A 21,981-nucleotide genomic window follows, 5' to 3' on the forward strand; every position below is an offset into this window, starting at 1 on the left:
CTAACAGAATCAGCGCTTTAGTGCTATGTTGAATATAAAACCAACGGTTGTTTGTTTTTTCATTTTGCTGACAAGATCAGCTGGGTCTTGAGAGGCATACAAAAATTAAGTCCCAAACTGGAGTTCTGTGGCAACACAAACTGGGGGGGGGGGGACAGTTGTGGCGGGACTATTTCGGATTTATTTCTCTCTTCCCTCCAAATCTGAATGGAAGCTTCTGCCTAATCTGGAGTCTACAAAACTCTTCTGATTTCAAGTGAAGATCGCCAGCAATTTTAATTGCAACCATTGCTGTATGCATGGTTGTATTCGATTTAAATATGAATATAACTACTTAGGTAGCTTGCACTATAGCTTGCAGCATCAGCATCGGCTGATATTGCTGCCATGACCACACAAATACCAGCTTAAGTGCTTTCTGGAGCATACAGTGGTACCTCGGGCTAAGTACTTAATTCGTTCTGGAGGTCCGTACTTAACCTGAAACTGTTCTTAACCTGAAGCATCACTTTAGCTAATGGGGCCTCCTGCTGCTGCCGCGCCGCCGGAGCCCGCTTTCTGTTCTTATCCTGAAGCAAAGTTCTTAACCTGAAGCGCTATTTCTGGTTTAGTGGAGTGTGTAACCTGAAGCGTATGTAACCTGAAGCGTATGTAACCCGAGGTACCACTGTATAACCCTGTACCAAGCCTTGTACCACTGATCCATCTAGCCTGTCTGCACTGATTGGCAGCAGCTGTCCGGGGATTCAGGCGGGGGCGGAGGCATCCCCAGCCCTACCTACAGGAACCAAAGACTCCACTTGGGCCCTTCTGCATGCAGACCAGATGCTCTGCCACTGAGCGACAGCCCTTCGCTTTGCAGAGGAGTTTGCGGAGAGCCACTGCTGCTGTCAACATGCAGCCGCGTCTGCTTCCCCATTCAGTTTCATTCAGCTCACTTCTATTGTTTCCCGTCTCAATAGCTGCGTGCACCCAGGAACGGCCCGGCCCCCGATTGGCTGCTTTGTTGGCTGCCTTGATTTGCAATTAGCAGCTTGGGAGGCTCCCATTGGCTGGCCTCCCTTCCTCGGAGGCCCTCCGGGATGCATAAGTTTTTGCTCTGGACTGTAACTTTTTTTGAAATGAAAGTATCCGCGCGTGTGACTTGAACAGTTGTGCTTGGCTTTCATGCTTGTTGTTCCAAGGGAAATAGTGCTCAGGAAAAAAAAGAAAGCAAGAATGAAGCTCTGTGGAACATTCCTAGGTGCGTGTTAAACAAACAAAGATGTATCTTTAACTTTTTTCTGGGCTTCTTCTGTTTATTGTTTGCTTTTTCCTGTAGCGTTGCTGCCGTTCACTGACGGATCTGTTGCCTTGCCCTGCGCAAGTTGATCCCCACACAGCAACTTCTGGGACTCGCTTTGTGTCTTTTAGCTGGGCGTGGGGATTAATCTGTGTGTAGATCAACAAGATGTCAATTAGCCAAGGAGATCAAGCCCAAATTAAAAATCAGAACCTGGGTTTGTTTTCTCGGCGGGGTGGGGAGGTGGAACGGTGCTTAAGTTTTGACATGATCTGAACTGCAGCCTGCAAACTCAAAACTGTAGCCATCAGGTTTTGTGACTGGTGGAGAAGGAAGCAAATAATGAACTGCATGTACAAAATGAAGATTCTTACCTTGTAAAGAATTTTGAAAAAGAGGGAAGGAACTAGGAAGCTAAATGCAGTTTTCATTGCAGCCTCCAGTGACTGAATCTTTACTCTTAATTTTTGGCTTTACGTTCTGTTCTGCAAATGTTATTTATGTAAAATCAAAGTGGGAAACTAATGTGTTTCTCGGTACTTTCTTTCTGTTTCCTTATTTCCTTCTCCTTCCTTTCTTGTAGTGCCAGAATGTGAAACCCTTCCATTGTAAACTTGTTGAAAGTTCAACAGGAAGAAACCTGTTCAGCGCTAGTTAAAACAATGTGTATAAGGATCGGTGGGTTTTTGAATGGGGAAGGATTGCCTGTGCAATCAACTGCACAGGAGAAGCTTTGGGGTTTCCAGGCGGATCATTTGAAAAGGAAATTTAAAAAAACAAAAAAAGTTGGCAGCTTTTGGGAGGAGGGAAATCACCAGATTAAAAAGATCAGCTTCCAACTGTAAATTTCTTGTAGACAAAGAACTTTTTACTCCAAGGGAGTGATTGTATACATCTCAGAGAAGGGGGTTATTAAATGGGTTCTCCCCCCTCTCCTTCTCCCCCTCCCCTCCCCTCCCTTCTGTCTTGTTGTTCCATCTGCTAGGGGCTTGTGCTGGGCAGAATGTACTCCAGCCCTTCAGCTGTTCCATATACAATATTAATGCGGGGCTATTTCTTCTTGGCAAAGCGTTCTTAATTGCCGTCTGAGGCATTAAGGAAAGTCTCCCCATCTGCACAGGGCGTTTTTCTTGTCCACAAAGAAATAAGGGACAATCTTGCCTCTCTTTCCCCCATTTCGACCCCCTCCCCACCAGCCTGCTCCTCCATTCTTCCAGCTGGTAAGCAGAGAAGTTGGTACCCAATTTCAAATGCATTAAGTTTGAGGCCTAAATGACAAAAGAGTTTCTAAGAAGCACCACGGCAGCTTCACAGTTGTATGTCTGGCTCTGCAGAAAGTCATTGTTCTTTTAATTACAGCGATCTTCACAAAGGCCAAAACATTTATTTCATTTTTTATGTTTTATTTTTTGTAATGACTCTTCTACTTCTGCAGTCTTCTTTCACATCTAGGTGGAAATAAAAACCACTCTGATTTATTTCAATTTTTCTTTTTAAAAAAATTTAATGCACTTTAGAATTCTTCTCTTTAAATACATGGACATTGTTTTTATTCCTTGTAGATAATCATGCAAACACACCATTTTTTACAGCTCATTTTCTAATAAAAATAATATTCAAGATATGGATCATGGGATCATTTCTTACCACTCAGTTTTAAAGAAAGAGTGTTTCCCCAAAGGTTTTCTGCCAGTGTTACTAATGAAATAGTAGATATAATTTCAGAAATTCCTGGAACAGAAATAGTAACTATTGAGAAATAAAAGTAGATTACCGCAGCCTCATCAAGGACTGTACTTGCTTTGCCTGTTAACAGCATCTGGTTTTCAGTTCCAAACTCTTGAGAGATTTCATTTAGGAAATTGTGGTGTAATTCAGAAAGGAGCTGTCCATCTCTGAGTGCTGAACTGGTCATTCACTCAGATCCTGAATGTGGCCATTAATCCTGGTTTTAGAATTTACAGTGATGAGTGAAGATTAGAACAGTGCTTTTGGACAATTCCTGAATTTAGCACCCCTCCCCGCCAGGACGTCCCATGTAACAGACAACACAACAGTTCTTCTATGCATGGAGACATTTTTGGAAGCAGTGATGGCCTGGAAACATACCATGCTGTAGGAATTACCCATATATCAAACTACTGCATTCACTGTAGCTACTCATGGGGCAACTGCTATGTGGCCACACTTATAGATTCATCAGAATCAAATGGCATCTTTGAATGATTGCTCATCAGACACAAAAAGCCTCTCTGAATGAACACAGGAAAACAAATGTGAGGAAGAAGGCTAGGCAGAATTCTTATCCACGTGTTCAAGGTGGCATTTTGTGAGGTGCAGAGCGAGATAGAGAGAACTGCCCACCTGCAGTCAAAAGTAATACTGTCCCCAGAAACAGCTTTGCCATTTGATGCTCTTGAATGAATAAGCAAGCCTACAGCAAGTCTGTCTGGTGCCCTCAAATCTATGGCCATTATGATGCACAGACTGGGCCCCAATAGCTTGGGAGAAAAATCACCCAGTCTTTCTGCTGGGCCACAGTCTGTGAATTGGCACAGAGAGAGCCAACACATGGAACAGTCTGAAATGATCGCCATAATCTGAGTGCAGAGCCAAAGACAGCATCCTACAGGCATCCTGTGTCTTTCTTTTCACTCTTCTTTCTTCCACCACCTTGATGCCTGCTTTTATGGTGACTTTCTATGATTCTGTGTTGGTACATGTTGGGCATGATCCAGCCAGAGTTAAACTCCCGCATGTTAAAGTCCCACGGATTACATGAAGAAAACTGGGCAGATGCTTTGTGATCTCCCAATGAGATTTTAAATGGCTTAGGCCACAATCCAAAACTTTTGGCCAACAGTGGCAGGACTTAATGGAATTTAGTAGCCACCACTTCAGCCAGAGTTCCACTACTCATGCCAGCCAAAGTGGAAAGTGAGGGCAGGAAAAACAATTCTTTGTTATGCCTGGTCCCAAGCCGGCATAGCAAAGAGGCCCAGACTGAATCCATTCCTGCTGTGTGATGGAAGCAGGGATGGTCCAGAATTTATTTATTAAATTTATATACCACCCTTCATCTGAAGTTCATAGGGCGGTTTACAGAATAAAAAATACAAACAGGAAAGACAAAATACATAAAATCATAACTGCAGCAAACAGAAACCAATAACCCCCTCCCACAAAAACATTAAAAGGCCATAGATTGTTTAATCAGCCATATTGTTTAGGAAGTGCAATAAAAGGCAGAATGATGAATAAAAATATGAAAGGAAAGGAAACAAGTGATCACATCAATGAATCCTGCACCAACCAAACTCCACCCCTTCCCTGAACCTATAATGCCCTTTTCCTGGAATTCTGGTGGCTATCACCAGCTGGGATACCACTAGCTGTAGTTTCTGGCCATGCTTGTGGCAAGTTCATTGCAGAATTCCTTGGAGATGTCCTGCCGCCAGAGCCTGGCAAAACCAAGCAGAACTGGAAGGAGGTACACCTCCACTTCATCCTCCAACATGGCAGTCTGGGGCCTTGGATTGTTTTGCCCAATTTGGGATAGATCACTCCAATCCATAATCTTCCTTTCAAGAAAAGGAAAGTATTGATTTAGACCTCATATTAGTCCATTGCCCTGTCATTTACTTTTTTCTTTTCCTTTTTGGTAAAAAAATAAATGAACCTTTGGTGCTCTCTGGCACTAAGCCTATGGTTGAGGGTTGGCAATTTGTCATTAAGTAAAAAAGCAAACGAAGTATTAGACTTTCTTTCTGTAATAATCTTATTTAAAAGAGCATTAACAGCATATAGAGCAGGCATCCCCAAACTCTGCCCTCCAGATGTTTGGGGACTACAACTCCCATCATCTTGGGCTTCCAGGACCAGGTCAGGGATGGTGGGAATTGTAGTCCCAAAACATCTGGAGGGCCAAGTTTGGGGATGCCAGATATAGATCAATGCTTGGTAGGACCAAAGGTCCACATAGCTGAGCATCCTCTTTCTCACAACATCCAGATAGATGACTCCTGGAAGCCCAAGACAAAAGGGTGTGGAGGCAATACCTCTCTCCTGTTGTTGCTCCACAGACATTGATATTGACAGACATTGATACTGAGTGAAAAAACACTGTGCCTGAACAAGGAGGTTCAGCAGAGCTACTCAGGCTAACGGCCATTGAGAGATCTCTTCCCCTTCATGAATTTGTCTAAATCCCTTCGAAAACCATCTAAACAGTAGCCACCTCATCATGTGGTGGTGAGTTCTGCAAATTAACAATGTGTTGAGTGAGGAAGTAGTTTCTCTTGTCTATCCTGAACCGATTGTCAACGAGTTTCATCAGATGACCCTAGTCCTCTTCAGGCATCACAATACATTTAAAGTATAGCCTTAGACTACCTGTGAAATGTGAATCACTATGAGATTGATCATATGCAGGTGCTAAAAAATGTTAAGAATTATTATTTTTACTACAAAAAACGCCCAATAAAAGATAGGAGTAGGCATAATAATCAATAGACCTTTTGGGCAGCCTGAAAAACATCTTCCAGAAGGGCACTTTGGGGCGACAATAGGTAATATTTATTCATTTTGAGTTGTTGTCCATCTTAGTCAACCTCAGTGATGCCATCACATATCCAAACTGAACTGGCTACATCACACCATAATGTCACCCCATTCATTATGGGCTTCCTGATTGGGTAGAATCGCCCACATGACTAATCTGAGGAGGATAATAGAGCAACAATCAGAGAGCAAATGGCACTGAAGGAGCAGCAGCCAAGTGGAAACAATGTCAGTAACCAGGGGAACTATAGTGGCAAACTACATTGCAAAAGGTGAATATTCATGACTGAAGTTTGCCCTGAAATCATGAGTTTTGACCTGAAAATCAAAACTGGTGAATAATCAAGAGCTGCAGAATGAATGTGAAGTATTATTACTGATGCAATCACTCATGCTTAGCCAGATGCTTTTTGTTTTGATAAACCGAAGGAAACATCAAACATTATTGCCATACCAATGTATTTTGATGATGATCTAGGCGCAGATCCAGCCAAATGTTCTTTGTAGTCTGAGTGACTTAGGTGGAAGAGATTTAAATGTGTTCTTAACTATGACTGGGGGGAATTAGTCCATGAAAGATGTGTGACAGTTGGATATGAACGTGATCCTCTCGATAGTCACATTCACAAATGACATGACGTCAAGAAATCTTAATATCATATTGGAAAAGTTAAATATTTTTGTCGCTTGGCTCCGAAAAGCAGTAAATCTTGAAATTAGCTGTATTATCAGAGTATCCCCAAGCTGCTTAATATAATGCGTTTGGCTTGATCAATGGCTGTTCCTCCATATGTAATTGTCCCATGATCATGGACAAGGAAAAAACAAAACTATACACTTTGGAGTACTTCGGAAAACAATGACATGAGCATGCGTCTCTGTGTCTCTCTCTTCCTTGTGGGTCTATGTGTTTGTTCTGAAATATATTTAAATTAGCATAGGAGTGTGTGGGCCTATACATGCACACACAATCACACTCCTAGCCTACTTCCCACAATATTTTGCTTTTGTTTTCCAAGTTGGAGCATTACAGATCTGAATTAAATAGCAGTCAAGGGGACCATCTAGCATTGTTCACGGGATAAAGTTGATCCTGCCTTTCCCCTCCCTTTGATTCTATCTTGAATACAGAACAATGAAATGCAGTTAAAGCACCGTGCCTGGTGCCTGATGATAAGGCTTTAATAGAATTTCTGAATGCCAGAGGTTTAGGATGTAAAATATCCCTGTCTTCACAGCATGGTCAAAGGCGATAGAGGGGGGTTTTTTGTGTGTGTTTTTAGGAGTACTCTCAGCTGAACACATCCTTTTATGTTAATGGCTGAGCTTGCAAGAAAAAAAGGGGGGGATTTCAATGTCTGAAATGGGCCGTTGCAAGTCTTTCCTGGGTTTTCTGGTCCATTTGAATACATGCATTCAGAGACAGGCCCAAAGAGAACTTGAAACAATATTAACTTATTTGAGCAGAATCTAAAAGCCACTTGCCTAAAAAAAATAGATTGAACTTCTGAAAAAGAAGAATCGATCAAGGGATCCCCTAATAGTTGTGGTTACTAATAGAGGCAAAAGTTTGGGGGCAATAGAAGTTGTTAATTTCAGAGACTGGAGTAACCTTATTAAATATGGGTCTTTAGCAGAAGTAGTATACAGTGGTACCTTGGTTTAAGAACAGCTTAGTTTATGAACAACTTGGATTAAGAAGGCTGCAAACCTGGAAGTAGATGTTTTGGTTTGTGAACTTTGCCTTTGAAGCAGAACACGTTCCGCTTCCTGTTGAGTGTGTTCCATTTGTAAATTGAGTCCCCCGCTGCTACGGGAAAGCACGCCTTGGTTTAAGAAAGCTTTGGTTTAAGAACAGACTTCCGGAAGGGATTAAGTTTGTAAACCAAGGTACCACTGTATTGGGCAAGCCCTGCCTGGGGGAAATAGATTGCCTTACTTTTTGGGGAGGGGCTGTAGTTGAGTAATAGAGCATGGACTTTGTATATAGATGGTTCTATTCACTGTTTCTCCACCTAGAACATGGACAGGCAAGCTAAGACCAGGGCGCCAGATCCAGCCCAATCACCTTCTAAATCCGGCCCACGGACGGTCCGGGAATCAGTGTGATTTTACATGAGTAGAATGTGTGCTTTTATTTAAAATGCATCTCTGGGCTATTTGTGGGGCATAGGAATTTCCCCCCTCAAAATATAGTCCAGCCCCCCACAAGGTCTGAGGGACAGTGGACCGGCCCCCTGCTGAAAAAGTTTGCTGACCCCTGACCTAGAAGCAACAGAGGCTGCTGGAAGGTTTCCCTCAAATCCTGAAGACCTGCTAGTTGAAGTAGATAGTTGTAGACTCATGGTCTAAGCCGTGTGTGTGTGTGTGTGTGTGTGTGTGTGTGGTGGTGTCTTGAAGACTTCTGATATCCCATCAACACATACATACACACATACTAGTCCTCTAAGTAAGACTGTTATCCTAAGCACACTTACCTTGATGTTCCATTGACATCAGTTGGACCAACTTCTGAATAAACAAGCATGGCGTTGCAATATAAAGGTAGCAGAGTTGATTGCAAGTCACTGCGCTATCCAACTTACATCTAAGTTTCAACTCCAATTCAGGTGGGGAAAATGAGTTTACTTTCCGATTTGTAAAATAGGAATTCCAATAGTCTATTTCATGGAGTTATATATGTGGGATTCACTGTCTGGGTATCAAAATGGGAAAACACCCCAACAGCAATTGTTTAGTTTTTGGCATGCATGACTTTATAAAGGGACAACAGCCAAGGACCTCCAGTGACACTCTTACAGTTTACAAGTATGCACATTTATCAGACAGAATTCTGGGGTTCTGTGTTTGTGCTCTTCCAATGAAAATGTGTGTATGTTGTATATGGTGTTTTTCAAGAATTGGTCACTGAGTCTGACTATGGTCAGGATTCATACACACAATGTGTAAGAACCAGGTCTTTGAGGTTGGCTAGCTGTAGGAATTTGCTGTCCAGATATCCCCTACAGGCTCTTGGTGCTAATTCACACATGCATGCTGATGGCTTGCTGACTGTACCTTCAAGTGTTCGCTTGCATGTGTGAGCCAGGGCCTGTCAAATGATAGGACGTTCATATCATCCAATCAAAATCAAAGCACAATACTTTTCAAGGGAGATAGTTCACATGTTTAGATGATGGGCATTCCATGCTGAGGAAAGAATCAAATAGCAAGCATTGTGTTACTTAACTTTAACTGGGGGTTGTTGTTGTTTTAAAAAATGTGTTTTAATTGTTGTAACCCATCCAGAGACCTTAGGATGAAGGGTGGGTAATAATTTGTAGTAATAATAAAAATTGTAATATGCAGATGTTAACCAATTCCTAGAATTTAACTCATGCATGAAACAAAGCATATTTGATCCCCCTTTAAGTCAAAATGTTGACACTAAGGCAAGGAAAAACAAAGGGGTCTTAATTTGCCCCACAAGTCCATTTTCACCAAACTGTAGTCACCCATACGATCAGAGTTTACTCAGGAAGCTGAGGCTGAGCTGAACCGCAATCTCCCTGGCCATTATAATGTCTTGGCCAAGACTTAACTAGTGAATTTGTGGCTAAGGCTTTAAATGTGAGCCAATATTGTACATTACACCAGCTCTCATTCTCAAGCACACTGATAACACCTTAACCAGAATTAGAGTCTTAACTTGCCTTTCCCTCACAACAGCTCTTTGAACTAGTTTATCACAGTTGTGAGACCAAGAGAGATTTGACCAAGGCCAAACAAATAAGACAATGGCAGAGAAGGTATTTAAACACAAATCTCCAAAAGTTCAAGCCCAGTGACATATCCATTCTCTGGGCCATTTGTTATATAAATCACTAAACACATTCCTAAGTGGTTCAGAAGCCTTTCACAACAAGCTTGCTAGGACTCTTTTGATGCTGTGTTTTTAACAAGACTCACCAGAACTTTGAAGGCATTGTTCTGATAAAAATATGGCATTGACTTTTCTTCCACTCAATACTGAGATCAAGGATAGTGGCCGGCTCAACCATAATCCATCAAATATGACATCAGAGTCATATTTACACAACACACACACACACACACACACACACACACACACACATCTGTGCCACATTTCTTAGAACCAAACATTGCCTACAACCTGGTCCAGCCAAGGAAATTTGGGTTCCTGAGACAGGAAACCTAAAACACAGACACACAGACATACAAATCGAAATGGGACCCAATCCATCTGAGACATTATTTTGCCAAAGCCCTATTGAACAATGCTCTTTTGCTTCTGCTGTCCATTTCGATTGGGCTTGTGAGGGAGAACTTTCCTGTGCCTCATGGATCCAGTCTGCTCCCTTGAAGGCAACCAAATTCCTAAAGCCCTCTAGTAGAGGAAAGGAGAACTTGTTTTGAGAAAGGTGGATCTGATGGTGGAAGGAGGTAAAGACAAGAACAAACTTCCCTTTTACTCATCTGGATAAACTTTGCGGATTTTTTTTTAACTGATGCAGCAACTCCAAGATTACTATAATCTGCATGGGAAGTGTATGCTGTGTTGTGTTGTGTGCCGACATATCCAGCCAAACTCCTGGACTTTTCAATATATTAGCTCAACCACTGCTGGTCTCCCAACTTGCCTCTGGTCGTGAATTCCCCACCCTGTTCTTTATGGCGATGGGTCATCTTTTCTAACCACCAATAAACATTGTAAAGTACTTTCGCTGCAGCTGGGCTAAGCCGGGGCATCTGTCATTCCCTGCTTGTTGCTATTAGAAATTATGGGACTGTACCATAGGCTGGAAATGTGGAGGGGGGGATTAAGCTGACAGTTGTAACCTTCCCAGCTCCTTTTGTCTCCTTTGCATAAAAGGACTTTCAACCCATGCTGCATATTAATTATGGATCAGATTGGATTTTGAGGGGGGGCCGAGGGGAGATCTTCCACCTTCTGTTAGAGCCCGAGGAGTGGTGGAAAGAGGGGGAAATATATTCTGGGGCTCCCTCCCACGCTCACCCCCCTCCAAAGGGAAAAAAGTCAGCACCTCCATGTCTTTCTCTTTTTTTCTCCCCTCCTTCCTGTACTGTAGATTTATTTCACCTCGGAGAGTAAACAGATATATTGCAAGCCCAAAGGGTTGATGGGTAGTGTATTTACAAAGGGAAGGAGAAGAGCGGCCCCCCCCATCCACGTCCTCCTCCTCCTTTCCACCGCCCCCCCCCCCCCGCCATTCCCATTAATGAGAGCGATCATTAAGTGAGACACTGCCTTTAGCGAGCTTAAAGAGTTCACACACTAAAGACTTATCAGCGGTTTTAATTGAAAGCTACGAACCTTCTTCCACGCATGTTCCCGGCGTAAGGGAGTGGGGAGGGGGGGCCGCTTTCAGCAAGTGCTCTCTCTCCTCTCCACCTCTCCCCCCCCCCTTTCCAACCTCTCCACCTTCCAACTCTCCCGCTCCCCCCCCATCTCCACCCACCCACCACCCCATGTAAATTTCATGATTGCTTTCCGTGATGTCATTTTGAAAAGAGACAGACAATAGGCTGTGAGCAAAGGTAAGTCAATGTTATGCTCTGTTGTTTGTTTGTTTGTTTGTTTGCGCGGACAAAAGGCACATATTTATCAACTGTGTATGTGTTGGTTTTTAAGAAGGAAAAAAATATTAATAAGCAATGATCGTCGTATTCTTCGGGTGGTTTCTGGAGGGTGGGAAAGAGAGTGTTTGAGAAGAGAGAGAGGAAAAAATTATATATATATCCGGATAGTTCTAGAGGTTGTCCCGATCTGTAGGGATCGCTTTGGAGGAACCGTCCCCATGGTGGTGGGGTGTCTTTTTGTATTTGACGGCCTATTTGCTTATTGTTATTCCCCCCCCCCCCCTATTCCTGGATCTTTGATGGCCGAGTTTTTCTCGCGGGCGCGCTTTGGATCTCGTTGCAATTGTGGAAAGATGACTGGAAGAGCGAGAAGAGACGAAGACAGGGCAACGGGAGTGGAAAGGCGAGATCTTTCTTTCCTTTTTGCTCGCTGCCTTTAAAGTTTCTCAGCGTTTCTTTTTAAAAAAAAAAAAAAAAGTAGAGAGACTAGTCTGTGGACTTTGATACTCTCTCACCTGGGGAGGGATCCCAAAGCGGAAGAGAGAGAGAAAATTGCGGGCGGAGGGAGAGGCAACCGCCCCGAATGTCTGTTTCGTTCCCTTACTTGACACACTCCCGGAAAAGTTGCCGCCGTCCATGGTGCTGAAATTCCCTGTTTTCGGGTTGAAGTCGCAGACAGCAGTTCTACGGTCTTCCTTTCTCATTTCTGGCAATCTCGTGCGAATCGGGAGGAAGATAATTTGTTGTTGTTGTTGGAAAAGATTTTAAAGATCCATTATTTCCCACAATTCTTTTCCCCCCTTCCCTGTATCGGTGATAAGAGTGGGAGACTTTACAGTTCTGCCCTGATGTTCTAGGGTAAAACCAAAACAGGGTAAGGTTAAAAAGTAAGAGACTGTTTTAAAAGTGTCAGGCATTTAGGAAGTCAAGTTACTTTGCAGCGTTAAGAATAACAACTAGGGGAGTGCTGGCTGGTTTTACTAGTTTATGGCTCTGGTTTTCTGTGTAATTTAGCTTCCCTTCCACATATATAATGTCCAGAAACAAAAGGGACATTTTACTCTTTATACTTCATTGCTTTTATTGCTTGGATTGTTTGGTTATTTCACTGCAGGCAGCTCCCCCCGCCCCCCCCCCCGTGAAATGATAAGATTGGGCAGGAAGTATTTAGGAGTTGGGGCTTCATTTAGAGCCTTTTCCATGACTTTCCCATGCACGTCTGACAGTGCAATCCTATGCATGCCTTCTCAGATATAAGTCCCATTGTTTTTGATGGGGCTTGGTCCCGGGTGAGTACAGGATTGCAACCTCAACCTCTGAATCAATAGTTAGGAGGTGGGATTTAATGGAAGTTTTTAAGGACCAGATTGACAAAGCAGAAGATGACGATATTACACCAAAACTAGCAAGGGAGGCCTTTGTCTGTTTCTGAGCCATTTGTTCGTTTCCCATTGGGAGGTCTATTGTTGAACTGGAGAAGGGTTGTTTATTTTCACATTCATCACAATTCCCTGTTTTGAGCTGGAGGCTGGACTAGCTGGGGAATGACCCACGGTTTTTCATGACAGCTATTTCCTACCTCTGCCAGGGGAGGAGGAAAAGGTTCCTGTATGACTCAACCAGCTGTCAACACAAGTGTTATAATTTTGTGTTCTTGCTCTCTGGCTGGGTCCCATTTGCTTGTGGTTTCTTGGAGATCCACTTTGGGCGAAGTTCTCTGTCTCTCCAATAATTACAGCCAGCCTCTCTCTTTCTCTCTCTCATTGGCTCATCTGTTCTTATTATCAGCTTCCTCCATATGTCTACTTTAATTAATGGCAGACAAAAGAAGAAGGAGAATGTGTGTGTGTGTGAGAGAGAGAGAGAGAGAGAGAGAGAGAGAAGGAAGGGGGTCATTGTAGGAATTAAAGTTTAAGAGTTGTCATGGCTGTGAGATTGCCGGGTGCTTGCTTGTATGCACGTATCTTTTGTAAGGTCATACATATTGCTCAGAAGGCAGATTATTAACGGGGGGGGGGTGTTGCAGGACACTCAGCAGGGAAAACAAGACTGATTTGCTCTTCACCTAACCTGTGAAAGAAATAAAGAAAAGACTGGTGTATACCACAGCTACAAATGCAGCTGGCAAAGTACTTTCTCCCTTCTGCTAACCTTTTGTTAAGCATGCTTTATTCCCGTTGGCTTTGCTAGGTTGTTGACCGTGTATTAGGAGTGTGTATATCTCATATGTGTGCAGGAGAGGAACAGATAAACATCTGAAGGCTAGCCTCTGGCCAGCAAAAATAAGAATCAAAGTTGCGAAAGCAGGCCAGTTTGCTCACCCCAGGAGAACCCTGGGAAGGTTTTGTGTGTGTGTGCTTTGTTTGTTTTTTGCTGAAGGTTCACTAATCAACTCTAGATCTATATTTAGACCAGTATAAATAGCATATCACATAAGGAGCCAGGATGCAACGTCTTGGAAGAAACCAATAAGGGTTTGTTTCCTTCTGCTTCCCTTGCATGCCTGTGAATATTCAACTCTGTGGCAGAATCACATGCTTTCCCCCCGTCTCCTCCCAATGGAACAAAATGCAACTTTTCTGTGCAGGAAAATCATAGCGTGATCACGCACACAGAGCCATTGCTTGATTGTTAACAGATATTAAAATAGTCCCCCTGCCACGTCATCCTGGCGTCATGTGGTTACTTGAGGGTATTCATTGGATGATTCCTTTGAGTCGGAGCCATCTATTTACCTTCCTATCTAAGCTCCTGACATTCTGCCCCACTTCCCTAATGTTCCATCATGCTGAGCTGTGACCAAGAAACAGAACCTGGGGTGGGCAATGCAAGTGGGGGCAGACTTAGTTCCCCATGGCTCCCAGTCAGTAAACGCAGCTGAAAGGAGGCAAAGGCAGAGGGACCAGTAGGGACATGTGGAAGGTTTGGATCCTAGCTCACCCGCTCCCGTGGAACCTGTGCATGCCTTTAATCCTGTCATCTAAATAAGTGGCAGCAATTATTTCCCAGGAGAAAAGTTACGTGCTGCACTTGGGGGGTCAATACCTTTCCACAGCCTCTGATAAGTGGGATCCCACCTCCTGAGAGGAGCAGCGAGTTTATAGGTGTGGGGCAATATGTTTTCAACACTACCCTTCCCTCCCAAGAAAGAAAGAAAGAAAGAAAGAAAGAAAGAAAGAAAGTTTAGTGAAGAAGAGAAAGTAAGGAAGGAGTGTGGACCTCATACCTTTTTCTCTTCTTCCACCTTGAACTTACTTTCTGGGTTGATAAGGAAAAGCCTTCCTTATCTCCTCCTCCAAGCCTGAATGCTATTCTGGTTCAGGAGAATGGGGAGCCAAGCCAGTTTTGAGACAGCAGGTCTTGTCCCTCCCCTTGCTCTGCTTGAAGTCATGGCCTCTGCAATGGATAGGAGGATGTGGAGTGGGAAAGGAGAGGGAGCTGGCAGAAGGGCCAAGACTCTCAATTTTTCTCCTTTCGCTGCTCATCTAATTTTAGCTAATTACGAATACATTTATTTATTTACTTTAACTAGCTGTAAATACATTTATTTACTTGCTTTTGCAGGCGATGATAAAGCAGCCTGATGCAGTTTAAGTCACAGAGCTTGAGTGTAAGCTCATTTCATCCCTAATGAGGGACCCTTTGCTATAATATGAACAGATGTGAATCTGGAAGAACTTAGAAGAGCTGCTTCCCCAACTCAGTTGAGGCCAAGTGCATAGAACCAAGCTGATTTAGTTCTCAGTGGGAAATGTTTTCAAGTTGGCCACTGAAAACAGGGGTATAGCAAAAGTCAGTGGAGCAGTTATTTGAGTGCACTGTCCTTAGGTTTGGTTGCTTAAATAGCAAAATGAATAAATGAATGGGCAGTTGGAATGGGAGATGCCAGAAACGGACAAAAAGCAATATCATCTCTCTTGACTTGTGTAAGGACAAGGGGGAGGGGCTCTTCTTCCCTACCTCACAAAACTTACATGGTATTTTGCTATGTATTGCAGTTGGTAATGTGGGTTTTCTGTTGTTATTTATTAGCTCTCATCTTGTTCACTTAGGGTAGAATTCAGTGGGAAGTTCTTCCATGAAAGTCTCGTTGACACAAAAGTTCTGCCCACAGTGTTTGGTTGATGGAGGCCCGTTCACACAGGCAAAGCAATTGTTTCTGGACCTGCAGCCATTGTGCAAATGACCTTGCATGTGGGAACAGGCCTCAAGAATTCAGAAAACCGAGAACGAGGAAAATAAAGCAGTGACGCAGCCCTTGGCATTATCATTTATGAATAATAGTATGAGATGTGATAAAAGAGGGATGAGATCAGCTCAGATGGAAGAGCGTTAGCTTAATTGGGTCATGGATCAGACTGAAAGGAACACATTGCTTACTTTTCTGCTCCTAAGAAAGCATAGCTTCTGAGACTCTTCTAAAGCATTTCCCCTTTGCTCACAACAATACACTTTCCCAAAATGCATGGGCACGTGAACGCTCCCAAAGTCACTGTGCATCTGAGCTCACTTTATGATTTCTCTTGTTGTTTAAGCATCAGCTAATCTCCTGTGAAGGTTTTTTCGTAACCTTTTAGCTGTTCGACAGACCTTCCGGGGAACTGGACCAAGGCATTATGTAGAGTAATCAGAAATGCAACTAAGCCAACGCAGCACTCATGTGAGATCCTGCCATGCAGAAGAACTGTATTTTATCCCCCTGGGAAGTGGCTAAGGTTTTTATTGTTGTTGTTATTTTTCCTCCTCCTCTTAATCGCCAAGGAGAACCCAGTAATGGATTATGTCTCCTTCTAAACTTCCAATGGAATGCTCTCTAAAGGGGTTCTTCAGTATTTAAACCATTGCCAAGTACTGACATACTATTCCCTATGACACAGTGGTGCTAACTGTGCTCAGCACTTAGATATCCCTTTTCAAGTTTCCGGTGTGTTTTCCATAAATTATGTCAGCATTCCTTATAATGGGGGTGGGAATCATAGAACTGTAGAGTTGGAAGGGACACTGGAGCCCATGTAATCCAAGTCCCTACAATGCAGGAAGATACAGCTGTCCCATACTGGAATTGAACCTGCAACCTTGGCATTATCCAGGCTCTAACTAATGGAGCTATCCAGGATCTGTTGCCCCCAGATGCTGCTGGACTCCAACTCCTATTTGCCCCAGCCAGCATGGCAATTGACCAGGGAAGCTGAGAGTTGTAGTTAACGAACTCTTGAGGGCCACTGGCTCCCCAACCCTGCTTTTCAACAACCAAGTAAGGTTGGCCAATATTCTTATAGTCTGTATTGCTGTGAGCAATGGCTTGAGTTTGAGGTCAACCACAGGACTGACGCTGCAAAGAGAAGCTGTTTGTTTTGCTCTCCCATCTCCTTTCATGATGCATGGTGGAGAAATCGCCAATGTCCTGATGTCACAACACTCATTTCATTTCATTTCTTATATTTCTATGCTACACATGAGTCCAAAAATGGCTTACATGCAATAAATAACATCACAACTGCCCCATAAATTATATAAAACCATCAGCAAATCATCAGTAAAACAACCACCTTCTATAAAATGCTATTAACAAGACAACTTGGAAAGTAGATTGAAAAGCACAACCACAAGAAAAGTCATGTTATAAAATGCACAAAGCATTACAGCACTCATAATCCTATGTTAACAACATTAACAAACTAACAACCCAAAACAAACTAAGCTGAATTCACACACACTCTCCCCATCCCCATGACTCATGGTCCTCCACTCAGTTAATCAAAAAACACATTCACATAATGTTGCCTCACCTCTTCATGGCTCCATCAGCAGCAACCAATGATCTGCAGCAAAGTCCACAGAACATCATGGGGCCAGGATGTGGGCAAGTTACACTGGACACGTGAAGAGGGTGCTAAGTATGTGACCGGCATTTCAGAAGCAGAAATGCATTTTGTGCATCATTCAGTGAGCTCATGTTTGATGCGCAGTTTTAATTGTGGCCCAGACAATTGTGTCCCTGCTTTTAGCCAGGGCACAGCGACTGCTGCACAGAAATGGGTTTGCAGGGAAATGGCCTGACACACAGAGAGAGATGCCTTAGACCACAACAGACTTGTCCATCTGGCCACCATCTCTGACTAGCAGCAGGTCTCCAGATCTCAGGCAGAGGAAGCTACCTCTGTGTCATCCTTTTAATGGGAGATGCAGGCAGATTGAACCTGGGGTCTTCTGTATGCAAAATGTGGGCTCTCCCACTGAACTATGTTGAGTTGACTCATGTCTACACGGCAGGACACAACTGGGGGAAGGGGGTGGAACTAGGTCACTACGGTGTGTAAGCAGGCATTTTTTCCAAATATGCCTTTCAGGCCTCTGAGCCAAGGAACCCTTTTCCACAGTGTCCCATTTTTGCCACCCACCAAAACCCTGGGAGCAAAAAGCATTCCAGGTTTTTCAAGATGAATATTTAGTCCAAGCTGCCAAGGCCTGTTGGGGTTCATTGTGACCTTGCATATAATGAAGGTAGTAGACTCCGCCTACAACAAAGCAGGCCACAATAAACTTGCTAGTTTTTCAGGTGTCACAAGACTCTTTGTTGTGTTAAAAGACCAATTTCTTCTCCATTTTGCAAAGTAGCAAAGGTTGCAAAGCTAACCAGGAAAGGCCCATAGCTCTGTGGCAGAGTGTAATAAGAGCTCTGCTGAGTCAAGAGAAGGGTTTTTTAAAGGAAGGAATACTGGGAGACAAGGGTATCTTCTTTGCATGCAGAAGGTCCCAGGCTCAATCCCTGCTATCTCCAAGTATGGTTGGAGATGCCACTGGCAATCAGTGTGGACAATCCTAAATTAGATGCAGCAGCATAAAGCAGATTCCTATGACAGCAAACTTCAAAGATCTGAAGAGCAGTCTCACCCAAGAAGATGGGGCAAACTTGTTCTGTGTTGCTCTCAAGGGTTGGAAATTTCAGAGAAGCAGAATTCAGTTAAACTTGATTAGAATTTTTCTAATGTTTGACAGCAGAGTGCATGGGCAGTTGATGGGTTCTCCATCAGTGGAGGTCTTCAAACAGAGGCTGGATGGTCACAGGTCAGGGATGCTACAGTTGCATCCTGTGCTGCAGAACCAACTCTTTCATCCTGTGAAAGTGTTGCCTTGGTGGAAACTGAAGTCACTGGGGCTATCAGAGAGCAAAGGAAGACCTTGACAAGCATTGGGGATGTACGAAGGGAGGGGGGCTTGAGTTAGACATGATGAAAATCTGGTGGAAAGCAAGGAGCTGTCACCTGCACGCTAAGATGAGTGATGTAGAGGAACTGGCTTCTATTAACCTGGTTTTTAAGGAGAGTTATCAAGTGACCAGGAAAAAGGCCTGCTCTTCTACTGTGTGTTTGAAGCCAATCTGCAAAAATCCAAAGATGAAACTCTTCATGACATGCATATAAACATCACAGAGCCAGAGCTATTGGTCTGTATTTTCCCTTCTCCCTGCCCCAGGGTAGCTGTGAGAGTTGCCCATTTTCCTTTACATAATGTGTGAAATGGTCATAAGCTATAGCTTAGCCTGTCTGGTGAAGGTTCACAGAAATACAACCCATTGTAAAAAGGAGGGAATAAAGCAAACAACAAAACCTGGAATTTATATTTATTCATTACATTGATAATTCACTTCATCCACATGGACCCCGAGTGGGTAGCAACCTTATAAAAAAATAAGATTACGACATAAAAATAAGAAGCATGAAACAATACATTTAAAATATACGAGCACGCATTTGAAAAACATGCCACCACAATAAAGTCTTATTTATCCCTGACCGGTAAGTGCTTGCCCATACAGAAATAGTATTTCATTGCCACTCCAGATATGCTGAACCTTAACTTCAGCTTTTTGGCATGGCAGGCCACACTGCAGATGGTTTCCCTGCCACCTCTTCTTCCTGCTTTTCCATGGTAGTTGTTCACATGTTCAGCTTCAAGCCATTAGATAATGTCTGCACCAGCTGCTCAGCATGAATTCATCTCCAGATAGGACCTATGCCTGAAACCCTAAAGAGTTGTTGCCAATTCTGACCTGGATGGGCCAATGGCCTTATTTAATAGAACTTGCTTCACAATGTGAGGCTATGTGCCCAGGGAAGATGGAGGAACCTTTGCACCTCTTCCACTTTGCAAATCAAATCTAGGAGCTCAATGATACTTTAGAAAGACATTGTTGCTGCTGCTGTTGCTTATATGTCACCCATCTGACTGTCCCTGCCACTCAGCTTCCAAAGAATGATAAAACTACAGTAAAACATCGAACATTAGAAACTTCCCTGAACAGGGCTGCCTTCAGATGTCTTCTAAAAGTCAGATAGTAGTTTATCTCCTTGACATCTGGTGGGAAGGTGTTCCACAGGGAGGGCGCCACTACCGAGAAGGCCCTACCGAGAAGTTCCCTGTAACCTCACTTCTTGCCGCAAGGGAACCACGAAAAGGCCCTCAGAGCTGGACCTCAGTGTCCAGGCTGGATGATAGAGGCAGAGACACTTCTTCAGGTATACAGTGGTACCTCAGGTTACAGACGCTTCAGGTTACAGACTCTGCTAACCCAGAAATAGTACCTCGGGTTAAGAACTTTGCTTCAGGATGAGAACAGAAATCGCATGGTGGCAGCAGTGGGAGGCCCCATTACCTAAAGTGGTGCTTCAGGTTAAGAACAGTTTCAGGTTAAGAACAGACCTTTGGAACGAATTAAGTTCTTAACCTGAGGTACCACTGTACAAGGCCAAGGCCATTTAGGACTTTAAAGGCCAGCACCGACACTTTGAATTGTGCTCGGAAACGTACTGTAGATCAATGTAGATCTTTTAGGACCAGTGTTGTATGATCCTGTGAACATGGGAACATCGGAAGCGGTCTTATACTGAGTCAATATTGTCTACGCTGACTCTCCAGGGTTTGTTTTTTTGCTTTCTCCAGGGTTTCTGGCAAGGGACACTCCCAGGGATTGAACCTTGGACCTTCTGAGTGTAAAGCAAATGTTCTTCCACTGAGCTATGGCCTTTCTGCAGCATCCAGGCATGCACAAATCAGCAGATTAGTCATAACTGAGTTGCAAAATTGGGTCACAAATTATTTATAAGGTGTGTGTGGGGGGGAATGAATCAGAGAGATGTGCCCCATGCCAGCCATATCTTTTAAATATAGACCCACTCTTCATTCACCAGTCTTTTGAAGGAAGACTGGAGGCAGTTGTTGTTGTTGTTTAGTCGTTTAGTCGTGTCCAACTCTTCATGACCCCATGGACCAGAGCAGGCCAGGCACTCCTGTCTTCCACTGCCTCCTGCAGATTTGTCAAACTCATGCTGGTAGCTTCGAGAACACTGTCCAACCATCTCGTCCTCTGTCATCCCCTTCTCCTTGTGTCCTCCATCTTTCCCAACATCAGGGCCCTTTCCAGGGAGTCTTCTCTTCTCATGAGGTGGCCAAAGTATTGGAGCCTCAGCTTCAGGATCTGTCCTTCCAGTGAGCACTCAGGGCTGATTTCCTTCAGAATGGAGAGGTTTGATCTTCTTGCAGTCCATGGGACTCTCAAGAGTCTCCTCCAGCACCATAATTCAAAAGCATCAATTATTCGGCGGTCAGCCTTCTTTATGAAGGCAGTATTGCTTCTAAATACTACTTGCTGGAAGCCACAAAAAGGTGGTGGTGTGATTTTGGTCCTGCTCCTATAAGAGCAGGATGTCTGTATTTAGGAAACCAATGTGGAAATGTTGCTTATGTTGAGTTATTTCTAAATTTCTGTGCCTTTCTGGACAGTTTGACTTCAGTGAATGTTATTTTTTAGGGTTGTTGCTTTTTTCCTATACCCCAACTTTCAATCTAAATCATCCCCCAAACAGCTTACCATAAATTATATAATGCAGCATAAAGCTGTGATGATGGAACAATTTTAAACGGATGCCTGGGGGGTGATATGAAAGCCTCTCCTCAGCTCTCAAGCGTCCCTGTTACTACTACAGGAATTTTCAGTATACACAGAAGAGTCCCTTGAAGGCACGTGCTGAGTTTCGAACACCAGTGTGCGTGTTCATTGGTTTTGTCCCCCACGACACACTAATTTCCCCATGTAATGAGACGCTCCAGGGCAACCTTACAGAGTTGTGGGGGCATTCCGGAGAGCGTAAGCTTTTTATTTGCAAATTTACAGGGAGAGAGGGTTGAAAGCAAGCAGGTTACACAAGAAAGGATGCTGAGACCCTAAAGCTGCACCGGAATCATAGAGATAGGGGAGAGTTATCTCGTTTCTTGGCATGCTGGCACCGCCTGTCAAAATATTCAAGAACACTTAATTATTCCTATCCCCCTATAACTGTCTTGTTATACTCCCGGGTTGCCTCCAGACTGCTGTTATCTTGAGGGAGGGATTCACGTGCATACCGGATATTTATATATTTGCACAATTAAAGTGAATTAAAGCACTCTGTTGCTCAAATGCAGCAAATCACACACATACCCCTTTAGAAATAATAATAAAACCCCGACTTTCTGCAGTGAGAAAAGCGATCGGGGGA

At 43.6% G+C, this 21,981-nt stretch overlaps 1 protein-coding gene across 4 annotated transcripts in view; it reads left to right on the forward strand.

Annotated features, from left to right (window-relative positions):
- Nucleotides 1–1,164: 1,164 nt before the first annotated feature.
- Nucleotides 1,165–21,981, forward strand: part of MYT1 (myelin transcription factor 1) — a 170,926-nt gene continuing 150,109 nt past the window's right edge. For 3 of the 4 annotated variants that reach the window (XM_081011053.1, XM_081011055.1, XM_081011054.1), the window contains exon 1: nucleotides 1,165–1,243. In XM_081011053.1, the coding sequence (XP_080867179.1) occupies nucleotides 1,168–1,243 (76 nt within the window). In that variant the 5' untranslated portion in view covers nucleotides 1,165–1,167. Of the gene's footprint in view, nucleotides 1,244–10,954; nucleotides 11,402–21,981 lie in introns of those variants that run through there. The other variant, XM_081011056.1, reaches the window with a different exon arrangement.

Source organism: Podarcis pityusensis (genome assembly GCF_964106645.2).
Source record: "Podarcis pityusensis genome assembly, chromosome: 6".
In the NCBI taxonomy this organism is placed as follows: Eukaryota; Metazoa; Chordata; class Lepidosauria; order Squamata; family Lacertidae; genus Podarcis; species Podarcis pityusensis.